Source organism: Brienomyrus brachyistius, chromosome 1 (genome assembly GCF_023856365.1).
Source record: "Brienomyrus brachyistius isolate T26 chromosome 1, BBRACH_0.4, whole genome shotgun sequence".
In the NCBI taxonomy this organism is placed as follows: Eukaryota; Metazoa; Chordata; class Actinopteri; order Osteoglossiformes; family Mormyridae; genus Brienomyrus; species Brienomyrus brachyistius.
Window position 1 is genome coordinate 7,876,548 of NC_064533.1, and position 21,992 is coordinate 7,898,539.

The 21,992-nt window shown below is 45.0% G+C and overlaps 1 protein-coding gene across 4 annotated transcripts; it reads left to right on the forward strand.

The window, feature by feature from the left end:
* Nucleotides 1-532: 532 nt before the first annotated feature.
* Nucleotides 533-16,049, forward strand: LOC125751627 (sodium-coupled neutral amino acid transporter 4-like). Of its 4 annotated transcripts, XM_049030722.1 has the most exons (16): nucleotides 7,562-7,629; nucleotides 9,056-9,254; nucleotides 9,513-9,600; nucleotides 9,705-9,820; nucleotides 10,700-10,773; nucleotides 10,870-10,962; nucleotides 11,159-11,240; nucleotides 11,382-11,464; nucleotides 11,548-11,606; nucleotides 11,844-12,101; nucleotides 12,195-12,274; nucleotides 12,375-12,475; nucleotides 12,703-12,827; nucleotides 14,122-14,266; nucleotides 14,506-14,603; nucleotides 14,757-16,049. In XM_049030722.1, exons 2-16 carry the CDS (start codon nucleotides 9,142-9,144, stop codon nucleotides 14,850-14,852), a joined length of 1,611 nt encoding a protein of 536 aa, XP_048886679.1. In that variant the 5' UTR covers nucleotides 7,562-7,629; nucleotides 9,056-9,141; the 3' UTR covers nucleotides 14,853-16,049. The 4 variants fall into 4 exon arrangements, with proteins under 4 accessions (XP_048886669.1, XP_048886659.1, XP_048886679.1 ...); XM_049030712.1 differs by lacking the exon at nucleotides 7,562-7,629 and adding an exon at nucleotides 533-674 and having other exon boundaries at nucleotides 11,159-11,464; XM_049030702.1 differs by lacking the exon at nucleotides 7,562-7,629 and adding an exon at nucleotides 6,709-6,864 and having other exon boundaries at nucleotides 11,159-11,464.
* Nucleotides 16,050-21,992: the final 5,943 nt, after the last annotated feature.

Sequence of the window (21,992 nt, forward strand, 5' to 3'; positions counted from 1 at the left end):
TTTAATATACTGTGTGATTGGTTTAGAGTTAATGAGTACATTTGCACACTGAATCTTCTCAGACAAATGACCATTAAAGAATGTCCTGGTGAGTTAATAGGCTATTTTAGCTTTTTGCTCTGCCGTTAGTTTTAATTATTACAATCAAATGCAAACACACACACACACACACATATATATATATGTATATATATATATATATATATATATGTACAATGTCATACATATTGTATATGTACAATGACATATAAACATACATATATATATATATATATATATATATATATGTATGTATACATACATATATGTATGTATGTATGTATGTGTGTATGTATTTGTGTATGTATATATACACAAGACAGCGCAGCACAATCCTTAGTAGTTGTAGGTCATGTTGAAGTGTCCGCAATTCAAAAAAAAGAATAAAATAAAAATAATAATTATGAACAATTTTTTGTTTAAATATATTTTGTGATTGATAGGTGTAACGGGTTTCAGGGGGCAGTCCCTGGGTAATTTGTGGCGTTAAGGAAACGCTAAAGTAACGCAGAAGTACTTTTTAAACGTCACATGGTGGAAATTTCCTCTCTATTTAAGTGCCGTTTTATGGGTACTGGTCGTGCAGCCGTAGTTCGGCCATTCCTGCTACTCCTCCCGCCCGCAGTGCCACTAAGGTGGGTCCATTTGCACGCTCGCCGTTGAAAATGTGCTTTGTCCTTACATTAAACACTAAGTCTCTGAGTAAAAAAACACGCCTTGCTGTATTATCGGCGCGCCTTTACAGCGGAGTACAGTGAATATGACTTTGCGTAATATGCAAATAGGGCTGAAAAATAGACTTTACCAAAATAGACTCCCTGATGTAATATGACCGTTTGCTTTAATCTGGAAGATAATTATCTCTAGTAACTGTTTGACTACTTCAAAATATTATGGATGTAAATTTATCTTAAATTGAATGGTAACATCTGTTTGTCTAACATCTGTTTGTAGCTTAGTTAATATTTTTCTTGTGGATTTTGATAAGCTTATCAAAGTTTCTATAGTCTGTTTGTCTGAAGTTTTATAAAACTTTCCTCATATTTGTTTAAATCGTATTGCAAAAGTTCGGAGGAGTTTTGCAGTCGTTGAATTCGGAGTGGCGCTAGATTAATTTTCAACTTCAGCCAATGTCTGACATAGCGAAAGAAAGCAAGTCAGGAAGGCGCAGAAATTGCGTGAAACTTTTAAAAGGGAGTGAAATTGCACGGATTCTTCGAAGATATTAACGCTGGGCTTTAAACGGTCATGAATTAAACTTTGAAATGTAAATAAGATTAAAAGACAAATAAGGCATGGCTTTTTGATCATCAGGTTTACAGCCGCCGAGGCTCCACCTTGATGTGCGCCTCTTTTTTGAGGGGGGAGGGCTGAACTTGATGGGATTTTTTCACGGTTAAGTCATTGTCCTACGCTGGACGTTCTTTCCGGCCCATCGTATGTGTAATAAGAATATATTTTCTGTACGATGGGCCCCAGGAACCGACGGCGTAATGCATTTGAGAGCGAGGACCGGGTAGACCTCCATTTACTGAAAGTTTTTAAAAACTAGGAAAAGTAATTTTATTAGTTGCCAGTACAACGTGCTGTTTAATTACGTTAATTTCAAGGTTGGAGTCCTTAATGGAGGCTTCTGCCGAGGTAGAAATGATGAATGAATCTCTTAGACCGTTATTCGAATATTTTTGCTAATTAAGTCATTAAGTTTGCAATAGTAGCAGCAAAACCCCGAGGTCGTGGGAAAGCACTACGCGCCTCGTTAAACTGAAGACAGGTGCCCACAAAGAGACGCGTCATTACTAAGCCTGAATTCATCTGCATTAGCACGGAAACCCTAAAACTGCAAGGAATTATATCTATAAAAATATCTTACAATAATTTTTAGAATTGAAAATTGTTTTCAGTTTTTTTCCTTCTCCATTGAATTGGACGATTTTCTTATTTTTCCATTGTGTCCTTAAGTAATTCTTTTAAATGTATGAAATTATGGACTGTCGATATTTAGTGCAGCAGCTGGCTTGCCAAGCTTTTAAATGTTGCAGTGAGTGAGATTTTTGCTACTGGGATCTTAAAAACGGTGGAGGTTATATAACCTGAGACATTGCACAGATTGCTAACTTCTTCCGCTATGTGAGGCATATTCGGTATATACATGCCTGTGCAGGTGTATATAATTTTAGTGTATGTATGTGTATGTATATATAGTATCTTTTTTATCCCCAAGTAGAAGAATGCAGTAGTAAGCCGACCTGCAGAGCTGCAGTTACAGACGGGCTCACGCAGCGCCTCCGCAGGTTCTGCTGTTGCCTTTCACTTTGCCAGCTTGCGGGTTTGACTCCACGTGTCATTAGCTTTGTCGCCATGGTGATGCTCCTGCGTCCTCCCCCATCCAAAGACGCGTTCTTCATTCAAATCCAGCCCTGTTCTTTGTGAAACTGCTCCTCGGTTGGCCGTTCTTGAGTAAATGAAGAGTAAAAGTTGGCCGATTTTAACAGGACTTGTTAAGAGCTGTGAGTTTCTGCATTTGGCTTTTATTTAGGTGGAAAAGGTGGGCACATTCCCTCCCAAACACTGCTAGAAGACCTGGGGCCTGAATCTGGATGTAAGCCGGATTTCTTGCGTACCTAGGTAACCTTCTGGATTTAAGGTACTCCAGTTTAAATGGGTTTTATCTTGCTTCCCTTATGTTCAACTCGGACTACCTTAAATCCAACAAGTTATCCAGCTAAGCAAGAAATTCTGAGTTGTGATACTGGCCCCCGGCCTGTGCTTCTCTCCCTGTGGTTGGCCTCTTTGACTGTTTGTTTTTAGTGAAGTTACTTTGATGCCAAGGCCAGAGACTTACATCACTGACCTGTCCTATCACATCTTCCATGTTACAAAATATGACCCCTGTCTCATTGGTTAAGGCGTGGCAATAAACAGATCGATAGCCGGATCGATAATTAAAGACACTTCAAAAAACAACTAGTGCTGTCCAGTTGTAGTGGCAAGTTTACTTAAACTCTTATATTGACCAAAAGAACCCCTACGGTATGTTTACATGTATATTGAACTAAGGTTGCAGTATACCTCCCACAATAACTGTTATATCATAGATGTTTTTGGATGGAACATTTAAGCAGTTATTGCATGGTGTGTTTGTGCTGAGTTACTGTATTACTAAATGTTTAAAAAGACACGTGTCGTATTCTGAACTTCTTACCAACTGAACATTTGTGAATTTATACACTGATATTTTTGCTTGATACTGTCGTATGAAAATGTAGAAGTGTCTGTATCCATGCAAAGACGCTCCAGGAAAGCGTCACTGGAAAAATATCATTACCGTCATTCCAGAATTCGTGTTTTAATAAGGGCATGAAGTGAACTGTTAATGTGAATGTGTTGGAATTATATGTTTCCATCAAAAGGAAATTGTGTATTAACACAACAGGTAATGGAGTTCACTGCACAAGAGAACAGTTTTTGGATGGATAAGTACGTCTGGAATACTGTTACCGAGTGTTCATTGCCCCGATACCCCGAGCAAGTGTTCAGTGCATTAATGTCCAGTGCATGAAAACCAGTGACCAAAATCAAGACAAGATGGATCCTTACCAGAGTCCGGCACCTGCTCTGAACAATTTCCACTCTGTGCCAAGTATGTGGACACAAACCTCACCACATTCAAATGAGGCTTGAATAGTACGCAGCCGCAGCAGCACTGGTCAGCCATGTTCCTGAAGCGCCTCACAGAGTATGTGCTGCCGCGTGCAGTTAGGTGCTGCCTTCAGGTACTCAAATCCCATGTAGACAGTTACAATGTTCCATTCCCTTACATTTACGCATTTATCAGATGCTCCTGTCCAAAGCGACATACAAGTGAGACAAATGGCACATTGCAAACATACATGCTGTCAAGGAGTCAAGTAGGCATGAGTACAGTTAGGTAGAGCTTCCAAAACAGAGTAGGCAGTATCAGAACGGGAGCTGCAACAATTACGCAGCAATTTCTAAAGAACAAGAACCTAAAAGGACAGTTCCACCCCCATGAGTACAAAATAAGAACATTTAGGTAAGAGAGGCTTTAGGTTAGTAGTGGATCTCGTGGAGCAATTGGGTTTAGAGGCGTTGATTGAAGGTGGATAAGAAGTCTGATGACTGGACATGGTTTGTCAGCTCATTCCACTGTCGGGTCCAACAGACCCTCACATGACAGAGAGAGGGAGAAGGACTTGTCCGCAGTTCCACAGGCAAACTGGAATCCACGTTGTTCATGCTGATTCCTGGCTTTGACCATGGGCAGGGTCTCGTGTCCAGTACTGGCAAAGACTTTCCCAGGGAGATTGAGAAGTGTGATCCCTCTGTTGCTGGATTTCACACGCTTTGTTCCTCCTTTTATAAAGACCACCAGCCCTGCTTGTTAGTCCAAAGGTACTTAATTTCCCTTCCATGCAATGTTGAGAAGTACGTCTACCATGTCAGACCAGTTCGGTCCAATGTTTTCTACAGATGTCATCTACTCCTACGGTACCACTGAAGCCGTTGATCACCATAACATTGAATGATCCACCAGAAGTTTCCAACACTGCCTCCTGCTGAGGAGCCTTATCCACTGAGTAAATGAGTTCTTCAAAATGTTCCTTCCACTGCTCAGCAATATTTTCAGAATTGATCAGCACTCCTGCTGAGCCTGAGAGAAGTCCAAGTTCCCAAAGTTACCAAGTTACCAAAATACCTTTGGGGCCACCTGACTGTCTCTCTCCATGGCCTCTCCAAACCTTTCCCATACACAAGCTGTTGCCTCTATGACAGGCTTTAGTGCAGGCCTGCTGATACCCATCACTGTTCTTGGGAGCCCTCTGTGCAACATTTCCCTGAAGGTCTCTTTTTCCAGCTTCATCATTCTTCGGTCCACCAGTGGGTTTCAGGCTTAGCATTATGATATCTATCTCTCAGCCGCCACCATTTGAAACTGCTACGATGCAGCCTTGAATATGGTCCTCATACAGGACACCCAGAAGAAGCAAAGGGAGGTAGCTGTATTCATCTTGCATGGAAGCTTCAATCAGACTTACCCAACAAACACTGATGCATTGTTTCGCTGTTCATGACCTGTTTGGCTTCTTCGCTATGTTTCAAATTCAACTTTCCAGCAAGTAGTGATCCCTTCATAGCTCTCCTCTCATAGCTCAGCCTCAAGTCGAATCAGATGACACAACTACAAAGTTGATCATTAACCTTTGGCTTAATGTTCAGTGGCACAATGAGCATCCTTGTGCTTGAACATGATCTCTTCTAGGGACAGTGCGTGAGCAGTTCATCTACCACTTGTAGTCCATAAGCAGTAGCCTTTCAGGCATCTTACTAGCCCTCTCTGAGAATATTAGCATGGGGCTGTTATTGTAGCAAAACTATTTGCAAATATATATGGAGAGTTGTGTGATTGTATCTCTGCGTAATCAGATTTGTAAATGTGTTAAAGAATTTGTAAATGCATACTGAGATTTGCCAATGTGTACAGGAATCTGTAAATGTGTATTCAGAACCTGTGTACATAATCAGATTCTGTACTGAGATTTGTAAGCGTGTGGACAAATCTGTAAATTAGTGCATAGGTATTAATGGCTAAAGAGTCTTAAGTATTTTGCTCCAAGAGCTCTAAATACTGACAAGTCATCAGTTACAACTCAGGACCTCTCGATTGGCCGTCTTTTTACACATGATTTGTGCTACACTTCTGCCACGGTCAGTCTGCAGATGCGCGTGGAGATTCGTCTGTGTGGAGATTTCGAGGGCTTCGCGTGTGTTTTCTACTGCAGTTCATGTAGTAAACCGGCTCCTTCTGGAGGAATAATTCTGTGAAATTGACGAGCTGTATCCTTACATGTGAGAGAGAAGGGTCCGGCGAATATGTGCAGTGCCTGTAATGCTGAGCACTGCATTCAGAGTTTCATTTGAAGGTACCTACATTGTAAACTGCAGGCAGCTCCTTAACCAATGAACTGAAGCACAAAACATGAAGTGCTCTGCCTATGTTCTGTCTAGGGCCCATGGTAACAGAACTGGTGTAGGAGGCTAGGATATCAAATGTAAGGCAGACAGGCAGTAACGTCCTCGAGCCTCTTAACTGGCTGTCAAGTCAATCTCACAGGACACAGGAGGGGCAGCTGGTTCTTCGCCGGAGTATTTTTAACCTCCGGCTCAGCTGAGTTGCTGCTGTCCCTCCATGTTGGGCATGTTGGCTTACGCCGTCACCATGACAACCAACCCCCAAGTCTGGGGCATAGAACCCGGGTCTGACTGGAGTGACCTTTTATCCTACAAAAGTAAGCAGAGTTAGGCTTATCTGTGTACACAGGATCATCAACGCACACTGGCAAAGGCGTGCTAGGCTGCGTGCTCGCTTTGGCGCAATGTCAAGGCTAATTCAGCCTCTGGGTTCAGTTCAGCACAGTCTGAGAGTCTTTGCTGGTCCTGCAGATTCCACAGATCCAGATTTTGGTCCCTCTCCCAGTCTTACAGCACGACAGGGTCAGGGGAGGACAAGACAAATAGCATGCTATCCATCCTGCAATTCACCTACAATTAATCTGTGGTTATGATAACTGAAAATGGCACTGGTCTTTTCTTTTAAGCAGAAGACCAGCCCTCTGGCTGGGATAAGGACCAGCCCTCTGGCTATGTGAGGTGGGCTTTGGCATAAGGACCAGCCCATGACAGGTCAGTGGTACGGGTCACATGGTCAGGAAGTCTAAATGTTCTTCAGTATTACTGGGGCGAGGATATAGAAGGAGAAGATGCATGTCATTTGGCTATTTGGATGTTGGTGAACGTTGTGAGGTATGTAAATATGCTTTGTAGTGAGAGGTGCATTATTATTGTGGACAGGGACTTCAGTTCATTGCAGTATTATTATGATTAAAAAAAAAACATTTATCATCCAGTAGAATTGAAGAATGAAGTAGAATGAAGTTTTGACTTTCAGGCCATCATTTAACACTGTAAAGGTTCAATCAAATGTGACTTTTGGGCCATCCTCCAATCGGCTACTTGCTTTTAATGAGATATCGCACTTTATATTTCTGAATATTGCTGAAAAAAATAATTAACGGTTTTATTTTGCAGTAGTATGATTTCTGAAACCTGTGTTGGGCTGGTGGTGAATTGAGGCATCCAGACCCAACATGGTGTTTAACCGTAACCCAGTGGCAGAGGCTGGATTTGCCCCAGCCGCTGACTGGGGGGTGGCTGTCATAGCCTCTTGTTCCAGTGGCATGCAGCCCCCATCCTTGGCAGGGGCTCTAGTGTAAATACGGTGGCTGAAGGGGGCCCCCACACACTCAGGGCAACTTCAGATTGGCGCCGCTGCCCCCCCGATCACGGTCTGCGCTGAGCAAACAGCTACTGACGCAACGGCACTCCTGATGCTACTGCTTGTGCTTTTCCTGCATCCCTGCGTGACGCAGGTGGCGGGTGAGGGGGGTAGGGGGTGGAGGTGGCTCTGATTGGCTCCTCGGGGACCTCCCTCTCCTCTTTAAAGGCCTTTCTTTGCCCATCCCGCCGACAGTGGCGTAACCGCGTATCCCGGGGAAAGTGCAGTGTGAGGTAACGCTCTTCCATCCCTCAGTGACTGAGCTGCTTTAACTTATAAAGCTCAAAGACTACTTCGGGCCATGGGACCGAAAAGACCCTCCTGGGCCTTGTTTGTAAATATTGTTGGATTTCTTTATTTTGGATCTCCAATAGTTTTAAGTACCAGAAAAGGAAATCAGCCCAAAGCTAAACTACACGAGCTCTGTGCTGGATCGGTAACCCATACCGGCTGCAACATGCTTTACGGCGGCTGTTTACAGGAATGTCCTCCAGGTCACAGGTGCTCTGATTGGATGAGGGTAACTGGGTGGACAGATGCACGGCCTTTGTGGGAGAAAGAACCTGCAACTGATATGCACTGAGCAACTTCGAGGCCTGTGTTTGATATACAGGGTCTTACTGGTTCGGTTTCTTGTTTTATGCTGATTTATCTTTAGTCCTCTATCAGCTACCTGTGCAGTTTAAGATTTTGCTGTCTGATTTTGTCGCTTGGTATGGTGAGTGTTTGATGGTTGTAGCTGGTGATTCTGGGCTATACCTGAACCCTTGCATGATTATACTGTGATTAGACTGGTAATGTCTGTCAGCTCAGCTCATTTTTAATGGATAGGATTCAAAGTCAGTGAGGTTGGGCATCATGTTTTTGCATTTACTTCACATATTTAATGTGTCTGTGACTCCTGTTTAAAAGTTTGACAATGTTTGACTTTGGGAAGGTCTTTGAATTTTTGTATGCTGTTGTAAATGTTTTGATTTTTTAGGGGGTCGTAGACCCAGGTGAGTGGGTAGGTCTGTCACCTTGTTGTGGAGGTCATTTTTTAAATTTTGCATCAACAGATTTCATGGCATCCTTCCAGAATCCTGGAAAAGGTTGGATTAAATCACATTTCTGTAAGGGGTTTATATATGAAGTTATTTTTTTTGCTTAAAGGTCCATCATCTCTTACTGGTCCAGTTTCGGTAAAACTACACAACTACAAAGATACGTTCCGAACAGCCTTTCGTAAATTGAAATGTTCGCAAGTCGTCCTTCAAAATAGTTTTAAGAGTATGCGCAAGTACAAAGAACTAGGATGCTGGGAGTTCGCACGCTACGCTGCTGTGTGGCGGGAGTAGTGGCCAGAAGTCGTACTAGGCGGAATTGGCACGCAGAAAAAAATTAATTGATGTCGTGGACAGGAAACCAGAGCCGAATGAACACAATTTGGACTTAGGGTCCTCTTCGTTCGTATGTCTGAAAGTTCGTACGTTGAAAGTTTGTAAGCAGAGGAGCGTTATAACTGTAACTGTGTAGCACTGAAGTCCTGGAACCTGCTGCCATACTGTAGGGCTGCAAGCGTAGGATTGATCAAGCTGGCTGATATCCACCAGCCTCTCAAACTACTCCTAATACGGCCTTCAGCGGAATACCCAGATATTTGTTCCTCTCTGTTTGCAGAACGCAGAGTTGCAAAGCCAAGGTATACGGTCCGCTGGCTTACCCACTTGGTCACCTTGCATAAGGACCTCTTCGTAGCTGTAGCCATGGACCGCATGGAGCTGCAGAAGATCCCAAATGAAGTGGATGACAGCAGCATCGACAGTCTGAGCGGTCAATACACTGAACCTTTCGAGTGCGAAAAGGCAACTATCAACAGGTCAGTTGGCACAAGTGAACACCATGCCTCAGACCCCTTTAAATGAAGAGGAGATCCGTGTTATTGACATAATTTTTGTATCTTGATGACATCAGGTCTCCAATCATTCACTTGGCTGCAGTATAGACAGTTTGGGTCTTTAGTGGTATGAAATGTTCACATGGTATGTTTTGTGAGTGAAGTGCGGATTGTTTTGATGTGCTGTGGTGTGCACTTTCCTATGCGTAATAAAGACTAACAATCCCCTCTACTGTCTAGCCAATTCTGTGATGAAGGCACAGAGAGTCAAAGGTTTCTCCCGAATGGAGTTACAAATAAGAAATATGAAGCCTCTCATGAGGAATATGTAAGCATCTACCTCTTTGGATTATAAAACTTACTATGTTTAATCCTCAGACCGGTGTCGTTCATTTGGAATAATGCCTCGACTGTGTGTGTGTCTGTGTGAAGCATCCTGGCCACGCTTCCTTTGGGATGTCAGTATTCAACCTCAGCAACGCCATCATGGGCAGCGGGATCCTGGGCCTCTCCTATGCCATGGCCAACACCGGCATCCTGCTCTTTATGTAAGTATTTGCGATGGGCAGCACGGATTGGCCTTAAAGATCATAAGACAGATTATCCTTTGTGTCTGGGTGATCTCCATGAGGAGAGTGGAGTTACACTACTCGGTGGACCAATTTTTTGAAGACTATAGCACTAGTTTACTAGTTGGTGTTGGGGCTATCCTTATATGCTGGTTAGCTTGAACGTGCAAGTGAGTAATAAGGTTAGCCTGTGTATGATACTTCAGGGCTATGGATATCCAGTCCAGGCAGTGGACCTTCTCATTGGTCAGTTTGAACTTGACCTTACAGTAATTCATCACGTTGCAACCTCTTCGTGACACACGGGGCTATTCTGGGACTCATTCCAGAAGTTGAATAGCCCAGAGCAAAATTCTGCTATGTCTAGCTACACTTGCAGTGTCACAGTAGCTATGAAGGTGGTGGTACTGGGTGGGGGGGGGGGGGGTTGTTACAGCAGCGGAAAACCAATGTTAAGTTTGATCGACAGAACCAGCCCCTGGCCAGGCTCAGAGCACAACGGAGTAAGATTAATGATCCTATATTAGGATACTGTTGCTACTGTAAGTACCATGTAGATGTTTTGGCTAAAGTATTTCTGTGAGATCTGAATTTAGCATACTTCTGTTCTCCTGTTGAGCCAATAGCTCAACATGCTTCTGTTGATTGGCTCTTGTCTCTCAGAGTACTACACGTGTGTCTGCTCATTGGTTTGACGTTCAGGAAACTTTGTGAATTGTACATATGTAGATGCAGTTCAGTCATAGCTTAAGTGGTCTAGAAAGCTCCGACTTTCATGGAGTTCCTCAAATACCAGGTTGCCAGAAAACAGACCATGGTCTGCGTTCACTGTAACTCTTTTATCTGGCTTCATTGCAGAATCCTACTCCTGGGTGTGGCGATTCTTTCCCTGTACTCCATCCATCTCTTGCTGATGACGGCGAAGGAAGGACGTGAGTGTCCCATTTGGATGGGGGGCCTGCTGAATTCGCAGATGAGCGGCCTGATGTTCAGAGTGTCAGCACCGTGCTTGTGCTCTGCATCTGCAGGTTCCCTGATATACGAGACTCTGGGCGAGAGAGCTTTTGGTTGGCCAGGCAAGATGGTGGCCTTCGGCTGTATAACTCTACAAAACATTGGAGGTAACATTTGGTAACTAGAGGTGGACTAGTATAAGTGCTTCCCCATAATTTGTAGACACTATATAGCTTTTAGTACTAAGCATCCTGTTCGTAATTCACGTGATTCGTTGGATATTTTGATTGACATTGACCACCCTTGGGCTGGGTGATGTCTGCCATCCTTGGGTCTCACACATGCATTTTTGTCTTCTGTTAGCTATGTCCAGCTACCTCTTCATAGTCAAGTACGAGCTGCCTGAGGTGATCCGTGCATTTATGGGCCTGGAGGAGATCTCTGGGTTGGTTGGTCGCCCTGTACATCATGGCCCTGCTCGCTGTTGTCTCTTTGCTGAAGCCCCCCTTCTCCCTAGTCCCAGTGTAGACACAATTCTCTACTCATCCCGACTTTCTTGTCCGCTCTTGCCCCCCCCCCCCCCAAGGGAATGGTACCTGAATGGAAACTACCTAGTGGTGTTTGTGTCCATGGGTATCATCATGCCCCTGTCCCTCCTCAAAAGCCTGGGTAAGATGGCCAGTAGCCCTTCCAGACTCCGTGCTCTGCCTTCCTTGTGCTCTTCTGTTGACTTGTAACTACCTCGTCCACAGGCTACCTTGGCTACACCAGTGGATTTTCCCTCTCCTGCATGGTGTTCTTCCTGGCAGTGGTGAGTTTTGTCAGCTTGGGTTACGGAAAACTTGGGGGGGCGCTTCTGTTAATTGGGCTGCATGTGATGTTGGAGCCTCAACTGGTCAGAGGTCGATTCTTTGAGAAAACTTTACAAAAATATCAAGATCATCAGATCGGTTCCTTCCAATAAGGGTTTCTATTGGGACAATAATGAATGATGAATTAATAGTCAATTACTAACGAATGGCCTGCCATTTGTATGTGTGTGTTGCAGTTGATGTATAAGAAGACGCAGGTCCCCTGCCCACTGCCCATCCTTGACCATCACTTCTCTAACCATAGTCTGAATGGGTCTTTGATGTTACCACACCTCCTCCCCAATGACTCGGGGGAGGTGGGTTTCGCTCGGGCTGACCTGCCCATGCCCCCAGCCCCACCCAGCCTGCCCAGTGACCACGTCTCAGAGGTGCACTATGAACAGTATGGTTCCAATGACATGTGCACACCCAAGTACTTCGTGTTTAACTCTCAGGTGAGGGGGGGGGGCGGTGTTCTGAATGGCGTGTAGGTCACTGCACGTGCATCCCGACTATCACCGTATTGAATCGTCCCTGTCCGTATGCAGACGGTGTACACGGTGCCCATCCTGACTTTCGCCTTCGTATGCCACCCAGAGGTGCTGCCAATCTACAGCGAGCTGAAAGAGTAAGGGCATCCGTGGACCTGGAGGCGGGAGCTGTAGGTCTGACCATGGTCTGTTTGTTTGTTGGTTTGTACGTTTTAACCTACCCTCCCACACCCACAGGCGCTCCCGGAGGAAGATGCAGCGTGTGTCCAACCTGTCCATCTTAGCCATGCTCATCATGTACATGATGTCCGCGCTGTTTGGCTACCTCACCTTCTACGGTACGAGGCGTAAGCTCTCTGATCAGCTGAAGGCCCGCAGTAGGAACGTTGTCCTGGACATTGCTATGTTTCTAAGTTAAATACCCATTAGAAGCATCAAACAGTGCAGAAATATTTTTATTTCAGTAAATTTGTGATAGACCATTGGCATGATGATGTCGGGTTTGGTGGTCTTCTCATGGTTTCCTGCTCAGGAGACCTTATCCTGGTCTCTCCATCCCTTGCAGAGAATGTGGAGCCTGAGCTACTGCACACGTTCACGAAGGTGTACCGCTTCGACACACTTCTGCTCCTGGTGCGGGTAGCGGTGCTGATGGCCGTCACACTCACCGTGCCCATCGTGCTCTTCCCCGTGAGTGACCCGCTTTCTACACGCTGCGTGTACTGCCATGCGCTGCGTTTGCACACCTGTCATCATGCCTCAGAGCCTGTGAATTTACACATATGTAAGCCCGTGTATGTCTGCCAGGGTCTTTTATTTGTTTATATGTGCTTGTGCATATTCTACCCCGACTTCTTAAGACTGTGTTTCCTTGTTGCCATGACCGCTGCGCTATCCCCGCCCCCATATGCATAAACCAATCGCTGATGGCCTGACAAACAGAACAGCTTTTGAGTTGTAGTACATTTATAAATTTTCTATATGCATTATGTGCTTACATTCCCTTACACTCCTGCATCTGTATTTCTGCATACATGTATATATATATATATATATATATATATATATATATATATATATATATATATATATATATATATATATATGTGTGTGTGTGTGTGTGTGTGTGTGTGTGTGTGTGTGTGTGTGTGTGTGTGTGTTTACAATAAAACCTTGGACTGCAAGCATAATTCGTTCCGGAAACGTGCTCGTACTCCAAAGCACTCGAATTTTCCCATTAGAAATAATGGAAACTCAGATGATTCGTTCCACAAGACAAAAATATTCATATAAAAATGATTACTACAAAATATAAAGTAAAAATACATAAAAGAAATTAACTTGCACTTTACCTTCGAAAAGAATAGTGGTTGGTGTGAGGAGGGTTATTTTGTAGGACGATTTATATCTTTATATGTATATATAAATATGCAGAGATATATAAGTAACACCTATAGATCAGTGTAAGTGGGGACAATTTACAGTTATATAGGTTTTGTCAGGCTGTGCCTTGTGAATAGGTGTAAATACCAGTGGTTGGCCTGCAGAGGGCACTATACTGCCATGCATTACCTTGAGTGTTCCTGGAGGACAGTACTGCTGGTTGGACCCGCAGCATGATGCAGCAGCACCCAGGCCAACACAAAACGGCAAGCTGACAGTTGACTCAGGCATCAACACCTTCAAAGATGCAGTGCCAGCTGGCACAGGGTTGGTGGGGTGCATCATTGGCGGTCAGGGGGGGGCCCATGGCAGGTGCTGCAGTCTCTGAGGGATGGCAGAGCGGCAGGGGGGCGGTTTAGCTGGACTGCGGCATGCTGGGTAGCCTGCTCGCCACAGTAAAAGCGGCTTCCTCCTGCTAAATGGCACTTAAGTGCAGAAAGTAAGCGCCGTTTGCAGAGTGAAGTGCGGCCTTCTCCGTGCGAAGGGCGGAGCCTAAACATTAATAATGAATCGCTGAGGTTTTCTTGTCCCTGCGTTTCAGATTCGCTCCTCCATCGTAACCCTGTTCTTCACCGGCAAGCGGTTCAGCTGGATCCGGCACATTCTCATCGCCGCCGCCATCCTGACGTTCAACAACCTCCTGGTGATTTTCGTCCCCAGCATCAGAGACATCTTTGGCTTCATCGGTGAGTTGTGGCCGGATGGCAACAAAAGTCCTTTATTCTTAGCATTAGTGTTGATTTTAGTGTTAGTGTTAATTTGGCTCTGCATGTATCATTGCTGCTTCGTGTCTCCAGTGTTTGAGGTTCAAATCCCACCTCTGTTCCATGTGTGTAGGTTACATGTTCTCCCCAAGTCCTCTGCTTTACTCCTGCAGTTCAAACAAGACAAATATGTCTCCCTAAATGCACCTCTGTTCTCCCAGGAGCCACTGCTGCCACCATGCTGATCTTCATCATGCCGTCCGCTTTCTACCTCCGGCTCGTCAAGTCCCTCTCTTTCCGTTCACCTCAGAAGATCTTAGTAAGTGGGCTGCGGGGGGGGGGGGGGGCGTCGATGGGCAAGAAATGGTGTTCAGTGCTTAGCAAAGCAAAAGTCGCCACACACGTGGTGACGCGTCGAGGTCGAGCCCAGATTGTACACCTGTACACCAACTTCTCTGTTTGTCCTGCGCAGGCCACCGTATTTCTTATAATGGGCTTGATCTTCATGATGGGAAGTCTGAGCCTGATTGTTTTGGACTGGATCCACAACCCTCCCGGCAGTCATTAGAGCCCTGGACCGAGCGGGCCACACTAACGGAGGGGCACGGGGACTAAGAATATGTGTACTGCACAGACTCTTACTGTGAAATGCCCTCCATCCCCAAGGAGTATTAAAGATACTCTGTTTGCTTCTGAAGGAGAGTCTCCTCCTTATGTGTTTTTTTTTAATGTTCTGGAATGATCTATTTTGTGGTAACACTTCTTCTGACATCGGCGGTACAAGTCCGTGAAGGTAGACCGAAGGGGTCGTCATGTCAACCATCTGAAACGTGTCACGGTGACCACCCAAGGCCGGATGTGTCGTCCGCACGCAGCCAATCAAATCCGAGCGTGACCTCGAAGATAATCTAGTGGGGTGACGATGGGGGGAAAGACTTCCGGAGTGAGCAGATGCGGGGCCACGGCAACGTGGCACGAACCCGGCTTGCTGTTTTGCGGATTTGGAATCCGTCACCAGCCAAGAAGCACTTTCTGGACATTTGTGTTTTCACGTCAGGGCCGGGTCCCTCCGCTCTCCCCCAAGCGAAGCACGAGGTTCTCATGTTCCATTTCATTACTTCACAGGCAACGATTTGCCAGAGTTATACTCTAGCTGAAAGTAAAAAGTATCCTTTTATAAATAATCGTCCTATGTTGTTTTCTTTTCTTTCTATTTTTTAGCTTGAAATCTTTCTTATCGGACGTGTCAGCATCACTTGGGTTTACCGTGTTGTTACTGTGCATGTCTGAGCAGGTGCTGTGACACGTGAGGATCTGAGTGCTGTCCGGTGTGACGTCTGAAGCTTATATCAGTTTTCTTAAATTAATGCGAGCACTTTTAATTTCTCAGTGTCAGAATGTAAACAACTCATGAAGCCAACCGAGACTATTTTGTTATTTTATGAGTATTTTTATACATAAGTTATAACCTGTTATATAAATATGTACTTGCTTTCAGCTTTAACATACTTTGATAGGAAGTCACATTTAACCTTCTGATCCAGCTCAGTTATATAAATAGTTTTTTTTTCTAATTCCCACCTACATGTACTGTTTTTTTTACTGATAACATGTGATAACTTGATAGATTTATCTGATTGGTTGGTCATGTATCCTCAATCCCTCATGCACCCACACCGCAATGCACCTGTATGTAAGCTTTATACAGATTTGTAATTGTGTATATGTACATAATTTTGCTTAATAAATGTGTTGATTTGACTCACTTGCATTTGCATCACTGGCCTTGTATTTCACATAGTCTGCTGTTTCTCTTTATATATATATATATATATATATATATATATATATATATATATATATATATATATATATATATATATATATAATATGGCTTTAATAGATATCATACATAAGGTCTTTGGAAGGCGGGTTGCTTGTCTATTGAATTGCATCTTCCAATCTGCCAAGTGACGCTTTTGCAGGACGAATAAACACTGAAGCTACCTGTTTACTAGTTATACTTGTATATGAAGCTAAATAATGTAATTGGCACCAGCCATATCACCCTTCCCATGGTCCCAGTGGTGCTGTGAAGACTGTCACACAACCACACTGTCACTCTGCTCCATGCCCCAGGGGATTTCCGGACGCAGTCAGTGGGATTCTCTAATTGTGGCATGGTTAGCAGTGAACCTTAATGCTAGTTCCCCCGAATAGAGCGTTGGGTCTCAGAGTGGAGCCCAGGTGCACAGCAGAATAGGGACGTTCCGTCTTACATTTGGCAGACACCTTTTCTCAAAGCACAGTCGGTCAGGCCCTGAAGGATTCGGGGTTAGGGGCCCAATGGTGAAATTTAAACCAATGACCTTCCAGTCAAAGGAACAGAATCCTATGAACCACACATCAGCACTATCCCACCAACATGCGATTGGCAGGTGAGCAGCAAGGGAGGATTTTTCACGGTGCATGTCAGGCGACTGACGCCAGCATGTCTTGGGTGGCCAGCATGTCTTCGACTTGATACCTTCTGATGATGCGAATAGTCAGATAAAGCCAACGAACATGACCTCTGACCTCTGAGTCCACAAGAGCATGCTGCTGTCGCTTTATGTACTTTTAAGTGAAAAAGCCATTTACTCTCAGTTCTGCAGCAGCTGCAAAATCGTAGGTGAAAATCCATAGAAATCCAGGAGACTAAGGTCGTAGGAGAGAGTTTGATATTGGAGAGGACACTAGGGAGGGACAAAGCCAAATTAAATATTAGGGGGTACATATCCCCCCCCCCAGTTCCAAGCCACTGCAGGAGTCTGTAAAAAATCAGGGTTGAGTCAATGTAAATTTAAAGACTTCTCACAAAACGATGGGCATCTTGCGATGCTGCACCTGGCATGGTTGTTTATTTGCAATGTCTGCAGTTTCCCAGCAGCCGGATGTTTCAGTACACCGGTATATTCCTGGCTGTGTTCATCTACTACAGTATAATTACTGCTGCATAGCTACAAAGGTGTGAAAATATGATAACTGGTATACTTTCCTCCATCACTTGTGATGTTATATAATGTGGCCCTGAAGGTCTGAGGTGACCTTGGCTCCTGCAAGCTCTTCAGGTGTTGACTGCTCTATGCTAGCTTCAGGTGCAGATTAGCTTGGCACAATGACCGTCAATTTAATTTCATAATATCCTATTTTGCAGTGTTGAATCAGGGCGTGCTCTGAAACTGTACTTTTGTTATTGGTGACTGCAAATAGTCTTACATGGCAAAGCTGCAGTGTAGCTCAACAGCAGTTACATATTGACAGATCACCCATGACATTAAGACCACCTGCCTAATATTGTGTAGGTCTGACTCATGCTGTCAAAACAGCATTGACCTCCCATGAACTCCACTAGATGTCTGAAGGTGTCCTGTGGTATCTAGCGCCTAGATGTTTGCAGCAGATGCAGAATGTTGCCCAGAGCATCTCACTGCCTGGTTTACCTTCTTCTCATGGTGTATCCTAGTGCTAATCTCTTACCCAAAGAAATGACACACGTGCCTCCGGCTGTCCACATGATATAACACAAAATGTGACTCATCAGACCAGGCCACCTTCTTCCATCGATCCATCGTCCAAATCTGCCGCTCACATGGCCATTGTAGGCACTTTCGGTGGTAGATAGGAGTCAGCATGGGCACTCTGACCGGTCTGCAGCTAAACAGCCCTGTACACAGTAAGCGGCGATGCACTGTGTGTTCTGACGCCTTTCTATCATAGCCAGCATTAGCTTTCTCAGCAATTTGTGCTGCAGTAGCTCTCCTGTGGGATCGGACCAGGCAGGCTGGCCTTCGCTCCCCATGGGCACCGTGATCCTCGAGCGACCATGACCCCGTCGCCGGTTCACTGGTTGGCCTTCCTTGGCCCACTGTAGGTAGTTACTGACCACTGCATACCGGGAACAGCCCACAAGACCTGCTGTTTTGGAGAAGCTCTGACCCAGTTGTCTAGCCATCACAATTCTGTCCGTCTCATAGTCGCCCAGATTATAACCCATAGGACTTTCTGCCCTTCTATCATCCATTCGTGCTGCCCCCTACTGGAAGTTTTTCAAACTGCAGAATATTCACTGGGATTTGTCAGTGAGTCTTATGAGAATATCGTGTTTAACTTCATTTAGCTATGTGTGATGAGGGGACTGTGATGTTGTACTGTTATGATTTGGCTTATTTCACTTACACCTGTCCTTTGGGGATATTGGTTGAGTTTCCATGTGTGTTATTGAGATGGGGAACCAGGCACCATTCATATGACAATCAATAGTGACATTCGATGCTAGAGAATGGGGGCGGCATGGTGGTGCAGTGGTTAGCATTGTTGCCTCACACCTCTGGGACCCGGGTTCGAGTCTCCGCCTGGGTTACATGTGTGTGGAGTTTGCATGTTCTCCCCATATCGTCGTGGGTTTTCCTCCGGGTACTCCAGTTTCCCCCCACAGTCCAAAAACATAGGAATGCATGTGTGAGTGAATGGTGTGTGAGTTTGCCCTGCGATGGGCTGGCCCCCCATCCTGGGTTGTTCCCTGCCTCGTGCCCATTGCTTCCGGGATTGGCTCCGGACCCCCCGTGACCCAGTAGGATAAGCGGTTTGGAAAATGGATGGATGGATGCTAGGTAACAGTTTATAAAGCTTTTGCTACCTTATTATAGCTCCCTGCTTGCGGTGCTCAGTTTGATGTCAGGAGTATTCTACATCAGCATCGATCAATGTGATAAAAAGTCACGTGGTATTGGGACCAGGGGGAACGGAGGGGCGGGGTGGGCCAGGGAGGGCGTGTACCCCCCAATTTTAATCTTTATCTTCATTAATCCCCCCATAAATAGACCTTGGCTTTTGAATTATTAAGCTGTGTGCCCCCCAATATCAAACTCTCTCCTACGTCACTGACTGAGGCTTCATTTCAGAATCACACGTGGTGTGAATTTCTGAAACATGCTGTTTAACTGAAATCATGACTAAAATGTCGTACATCTGTTCAGCGTCTGTTCCTGCATGTGAGTCCGAGTCCTTTGGATGTAAGGAAAATTCCAGCCGAGGGCTCCAGTCAAGCATCATTCAAGAATTATGGTCAGACTCCAGTGCATCTGGTATGGTTTTAAACACACAATGCGCCGTACCTCACTGTATGCAGTCTCCTTCTTTTGATCTGCTGTCCACCTGACTACTACACTTGAAGCTAGAATTTGAACTATTGTTATTTTTGTCTCGGTAATCCAATTCTTAGTGACTCCAGTTCAACCCTATAAACAGCTAGATTTCCGCCTGGAATGCGATGAATGGGACAGCGGAGGGTCCTGCCCTTGAGTGATACACCTGCGGGTCCCCAGTTTGCCCTTGACTAACAGCATATCTGCTATGAGGTCTTTTAAAGAAAATCTTCAGCTCACAGTTCATTCCAGTGATGGCCACGGAAATAGTGGCTGTGGGTCCTACCTGCCCCATTACGGACACCTACTCGGAACTTCACCTCGACAGGGTTCGCGACAGGGACAATCTCAGAGACGGAAACCTACCATTCCCACGGTCGCCATGTGGGACGATCGCATCTGAAAATGACACCAGTCGTCTTGCGTTTTTGGAGTTTTCTGATTCGGCTTTTACTCGATTTATTATTGATCACGTTTATTTAAGTCTTTCCTGTGGAGCTCTATCAGCGGTGTGTGGGGTCCTGGCTCCAGGTCCCTGGAGAGATTGCCGAGGTCCTGGGTAAAGGTACGGTAATCCTGGCCATGGGAAGGACCCACAGTGTGGGGTCCGTGCCCAGTGAGAAGCCCACGGGGGGCCGGACTGAACAGGAGCCCGGTCAGACCCTGGAATCCACATGGAAATCAGATGTCTGTGGACCGTCCATACAGCTGAGGCAGATTTGGGTCGAAGGTCCCTTTGGGTTTGCCGGCACGTAAAGGCAACGGGAAGCCAGCGTTATACAAATTAATTCAGATTAACAGATCACTCAAAGAAGTTTACTTTAATAATACCAGTCACGGTTAATATGGAATACTACTTCAAATGAATTTATACTGAACATTTTTGAATCAAGTCCTCGCCATGAGGTAAACTGTACGGAATTGTGCTTATTCCAAGAATACAGCCTCTCCCCAGGTCACGATGGGGTTACATTCTGATAAAACTATCGTAAGGTGATAATATCGTAAAGTGAAAACGCATTTTTATACAGCACACATAACCTAATAAACATCATAGCCTAGCCTAACTTAAAAACATACTTAGGACACTCACATTAACCTGCATGCTCAAGTAATTTATTGAATAATGTAGTGAAAGCGAAAATCATTTACGTATCGTAAAGTCGAAATATCGTAAACCGGGGAGCCTCTGTATTGTTTTCAGATGTACGACTCAAATAATTTGGTTTTGTTGTAGAATATGATCTTCTAATCTTGTGTTTCCCCACCCAGTCCTCGTGGAACCCCAGACCGTCCACAGTTTTGCTTCCTCTCAGCTCCCAGCGCACCTGTACCAGGTATTCGGTGTTCCTGATTGGCTGGGAGCTTGGAGGGAGCAAAAACGTGGACTGTCCGGGGCTCCACAAGGACTGGGCTGGGAAACACTGTTCTAAGCCACGACGTTTTATTAGAGGTGCAAATTTTTTTATCCTTGGACTGCATGGAATATTTACAATATTCAGCTAGGTTTTATAGTTGGGTTCTGCCCAAAACACACCTCTTTGTGATATATATCAGACATTCATAAAACACCTCCGGGGTTGTGGGTTTCAATCCTGCCCTTTGTGAAAAAGACGGATGGATGGATGAATATTTTTTATTAGTAGGGATCATCAGACTTAATCTTATCTAAACCGAGGCAAAAATGCATCCTTCTATTGTCACCTGAATCTAAACTCAAAATGTTTAGATTCAGATGTTTAGAGGGATAAATGTTAAGGAAACAGGACGCTCCCCTTTTCCAGCGGGACGCCCTGAAGAGGGTGTGAGCTTGAGTGCCAGGAGTGCAAAGAACAAAGGTTATTGTTTTAGGAGCGGTAAGACACAGATGTGGTGAATGAATGTACCTGTTGCCCCCATCTGCCAAGAACAAGTTACTTGAAGTCCACTCATCTGTTGCGGGTCCAGTTTTATTCTGGATTCACTTCATGGTGAGGTCTTATTCTGCTTCTCCACTTCCCTGATCCGTTCTGTGAGATCCATCACGCCATGGCTGCTGAGAGCTGATACTGCTTCCTGTCCATGGACAAGGCTGTAGGGACGGTGTTGGTGGGGTGTCTCTCGCTGACCTTGGCCAGATAACACCTGGGAAGTTTTCCTACCTTAGTGCCTAAGTCTTTATTTCGTTCCAAAGCTCACCTTCTCTCATCTGACACATTAAAACCTCGTCAGTGTCACAGATGATGGAATAAGTGGATTTCGTTGGATGAAAGCCTGAAGACCCGCTTTCCAGAAAATGCCAAAAACCACGTGCGATATCTGCTGTCTCAGCCTCTCCAGCTTTCTCCTCTCACCCTGTTATACTCTCTGTCTTTTAGCATCTGAGAACATTTAACATTCAGGATACGTAGTTGCAGAGGCATTACTGCGAAGTGCGTAAGGACGCTGCCTTTAATCCAAGCGTCAGACCACGATATTTCCAGCAGCTCATTCAATGGCTCCCTGTTCCTCATCTGTTGTACAGAAATCACAGGTGACGGATG

Excerpts from the sequence above, each read along its gene's own strand:
- LOC125751627 (XM_049030712.1), top strand. The coding sequence starts at position 9,142 with ATGGACCGCATGGAGCTGCAGAAGATCCCAAATGAAGTGGATGACAGC. Across the intron at positions 9,601-9,704 it reads AAGCCTCTCATGAGGAATAT|CATCCTGGCCACGCTTCCTT; the intron begins GTAAGCATCTAC and ends GTCTGTGTGAAG. Across the intron at positions 14,604-14,756 it reads GTTCACCTCAGAAGATCTTA|GCCACCGTATTTCTTATAAT; the intron begins GTAAGTGGGCTG and ends TGTCCTGCGCAG.